At 38.6% G+C, this 2,860-nt stretch overlaps 1 protein-coding gene across 1 annotated transcript; it reads left to right on the top strand.

Annotated features, from left to right (window-relative positions):
- The first annotated feature begins 500 nt into the window (after positions 1–500).
- Positions 501–2,560, top strand: LOC21385558 (protein PPLZ12). The gene is made up of 5 exons (XM_010095941.2): positions 501–784; positions 907–1,027; positions 1,111–1,202; positions 1,677–1,773; positions 1,984–2,560. The coding sequence occupies exons 1-5, from the start codon at positions 590–592 to the stop codon at positions 2,352–2,354; spliced, it is 876 nt and encodes a 291-aa protein (XP_010094243.1). The 5' UTR covers positions 501–589; the 3' UTR covers positions 2,355–2,560.
- Positions 2,561–2,860: the final 300 nt, after the last annotated feature.

Below are 2,860 nucleotides of genomic sequence, written 5' to 3' on the forward strand. Positions count from 1 at the left end.
TTTTGTGAAGCAGAAATTTCTCTTAAATGATAGCAAAATTAAGTGGTATGATAGAATCTTAATATTATAAACTATCATATACATTTAATTTTTTTAAAAAAATAATTCTACAGAAGTTAATAAAAATCTGAAATTAATTCCACATTTATCATGGACTCTCCAAAGTGCAAGTTATAAGTACGTGTTTATATGTAATTAGATGCAATCAATTTATGTAATTGGAGTTCTAATACAAAAATTAACTCTGATCTATTCTAATCCAATTGAATCTTGAGCTTTGAAATTTGAATTTCAAATCTATGATCATTCCTATCTTTCCTTAATTATCCGTTTAAAAGTTATAATCAATTCATAATTTTTAATTATGATATTTAAAATTCAAATTTTTTAGGAGATAAAAATATCTTAATAAATAAAAAAATAAAGTCGTAGTTTCTCCTTTCTTCCGCAGCCCTGTATACACGCGGCATTGAGAAGATCTGCCGCGTATTTTCGTTGTCCTTCGCTCTTCATTATGCTAAAGATCGTCGCACAACAGAAAACACAAAGAATCTAGAGAGAGAAAGAAGAGAGAGAGAGAGAGAGAGAGATGGGGAATTCGTGCTGTTTCCTTTGCACGTGCGTGGACCAGGCGAGCGTGGGCATAGTCGAGAGATGGGGCCGCTTCGCGAGGTTGGCGGAGCCGGGCCTCCACTTCTTCAACCCCTTCGCCGGAGAATGCCTCGTCGCCCTTCTCTCCACCAGGATCTCCTCCCTCGACGTCAAAATCGAGACCAAAACCAAGGTCTCCTCTCTAATTTCTCTCCACTTCCCGTCTGTTTGGTTTCCGAGAAAACTGCACGGTAAAACGTAGAAAAAAAATGAATTTTTAGGGGTTCTTTTTTACATCTTTTGATCGTTTTGCAGGATAACGTGTTTGTGCAATTATTATGTTCAATTCAATACCGCGTTCTTAAGCAAAATGCCGACGATGCGTATTACGAGTTGCAGAACCCTAAAGAGCAGATTCAGGCTTATGTGTTTGATGGTAATACGTGAATTCTCGGTTGTGTAGAATTCAAATTCGGCTTTTTTTCATGTGCAATAATGTTTTTGATTGCTTTGTTTTAGTTGTTCGAGCAATTGTCCCTAGGATGACCCTGGATGAGCTATTTGAACAGAAGGGTGAGGTTGCCAAAGCTGTTTTGGAGGAACTTGAGAAGGTAATCTGAGAGTTTCTCCTTATTTTAGTAATGATTTGATCAAGTTCGGTTTTTGTAAATAATTCGATGAATTGTGTAGAAAATTCAAGTTCCAGTTCGTTCGCACTAGCATTGAAGATTTTTAAGTGAAATGAATGAGTGAGAATATAAGGTTTGGATTGTTTATTGTATATTAGAGATGCTTGGCTACTTGGTTTGAATATTTAATTGTTACATTGTTGTCAAGTAGAATGAGTTTGAAATCAATGTCGTTGCCGTAATCGTCTTCATTCTTAGCTTACCAAGTTCTCGACTTTGCAAGTTTGTAATCAATATGGTTTTTGTAATTGTGTACAGTCTAGTTAACTCAAGCCCTTGTTTGTTTCGTAGAGTTTTTGGTTCAAACCTTTTCCCCTGCTGCTTTCCATTTTTCAACTTATGTTACACGCTTTGAATTGTCTAGAGATTTTCACATATCATGTAACTGTTGGTCAGGTTATGGGGGCATATGGATATAACATAGAACACATACTAATGGTTGACATTATACCCGATTCTCATGTGCGGATGGCGATGAACGAGATCAATGCAGGTGCTTATTTTCATCTCTCATACTGGTGTTTTTATCTGCACATAGTTTCTCCTCTCTTTACTATTGGATGAAAAGTTACATGCGTGTGCAAATCATGTCTATATTAACCATTTAAGGCAATGTCCCCTGGCCATCATGACTGGAGCGAGATTTATAAGCTTATCCACTGGAGTTTCCATGTTACTTATTAGTCTTTCTCGTGTCTCACAGCTCAAAGGCTCCAACTTGCAAGTGTATACAAAGGAGAATCAGAGAAGATTCTCCTAATCAAACGAGCGGAAGCGGACGCTGAATCCAAGTACTTAGGAGGTCTCGGTGTCGCCAGGCAGAGGCAAGCAATCACTGATGGATTGAGAGAGAACATCTTGAACTTCTCTCACAAGGTGGAAGGCACCTCGGCTAAGGAGGTGATGGATCTCATAATGGTCACTCAGTACTTTGACACGATTAAAGACCTTGGCAACTCCTCAAAGAACACTACTGTTTTCATACCCCATGGTCCTGGTCATGTTAGGGACATCGGCGAGCAGATACGCAATGGGCTCATGGAGGCGAGCAGTGCTAACATCAATAATGTCTAGTATTTTTTTCTTTTTTTTGCCTATTTAGGGACGGAATTTGTATAGGGTTATAGTTTCTTTACTTTGCCGTTAGAATTCAACGAAAGAACTACGGGATAGGTATATGGATTTCGTTGTTAGAGGAATTTTTCTAGTAAAGAGCTATTTGCAGACTGCAGTACGTGCCTGCACGTTTTAAATAAATGATAGACATGGTATTCAAAGTAGCGTGGATTCTGAATGTTAAAAGTTGTATATATCCTTTCCAGTCTTGTCTTATAGTGCTGGTGGAGTCGTTTTGGTTTGTTTTTCTGAACGACTGCGTGGAGTTTTTCCTCCACATAGTGAGAAGGGTTGGAATTTGCTTTCGGGTGTGGGTTGAGAGTGTCTTTTGTGGCATCTGATGTAGCCTACATCATCAAGCTGTCCGTTCTTCTGAATCTTTGGAAGATGCGGGTGCTGTTGTTGATGGCATCAAACCTTGATGAACCAAGATACTGGAGGCACGATTTGCAGCCATCTTCCTT

Source organism: Morus notabilis, unplaced genomic scaffold, assembly GCF_000414095.1.
Source record: "Morus notabilis unplaced genomic scaffold, ASM41409v2 Scaffold3811, whole genome shotgun sequence".
In the NCBI taxonomy this organism is placed as follows: Eukaryota; Viridiplantae; Streptophyta; class Magnoliopsida; order Rosales; family Moraceae; genus Morus; species Morus notabilis.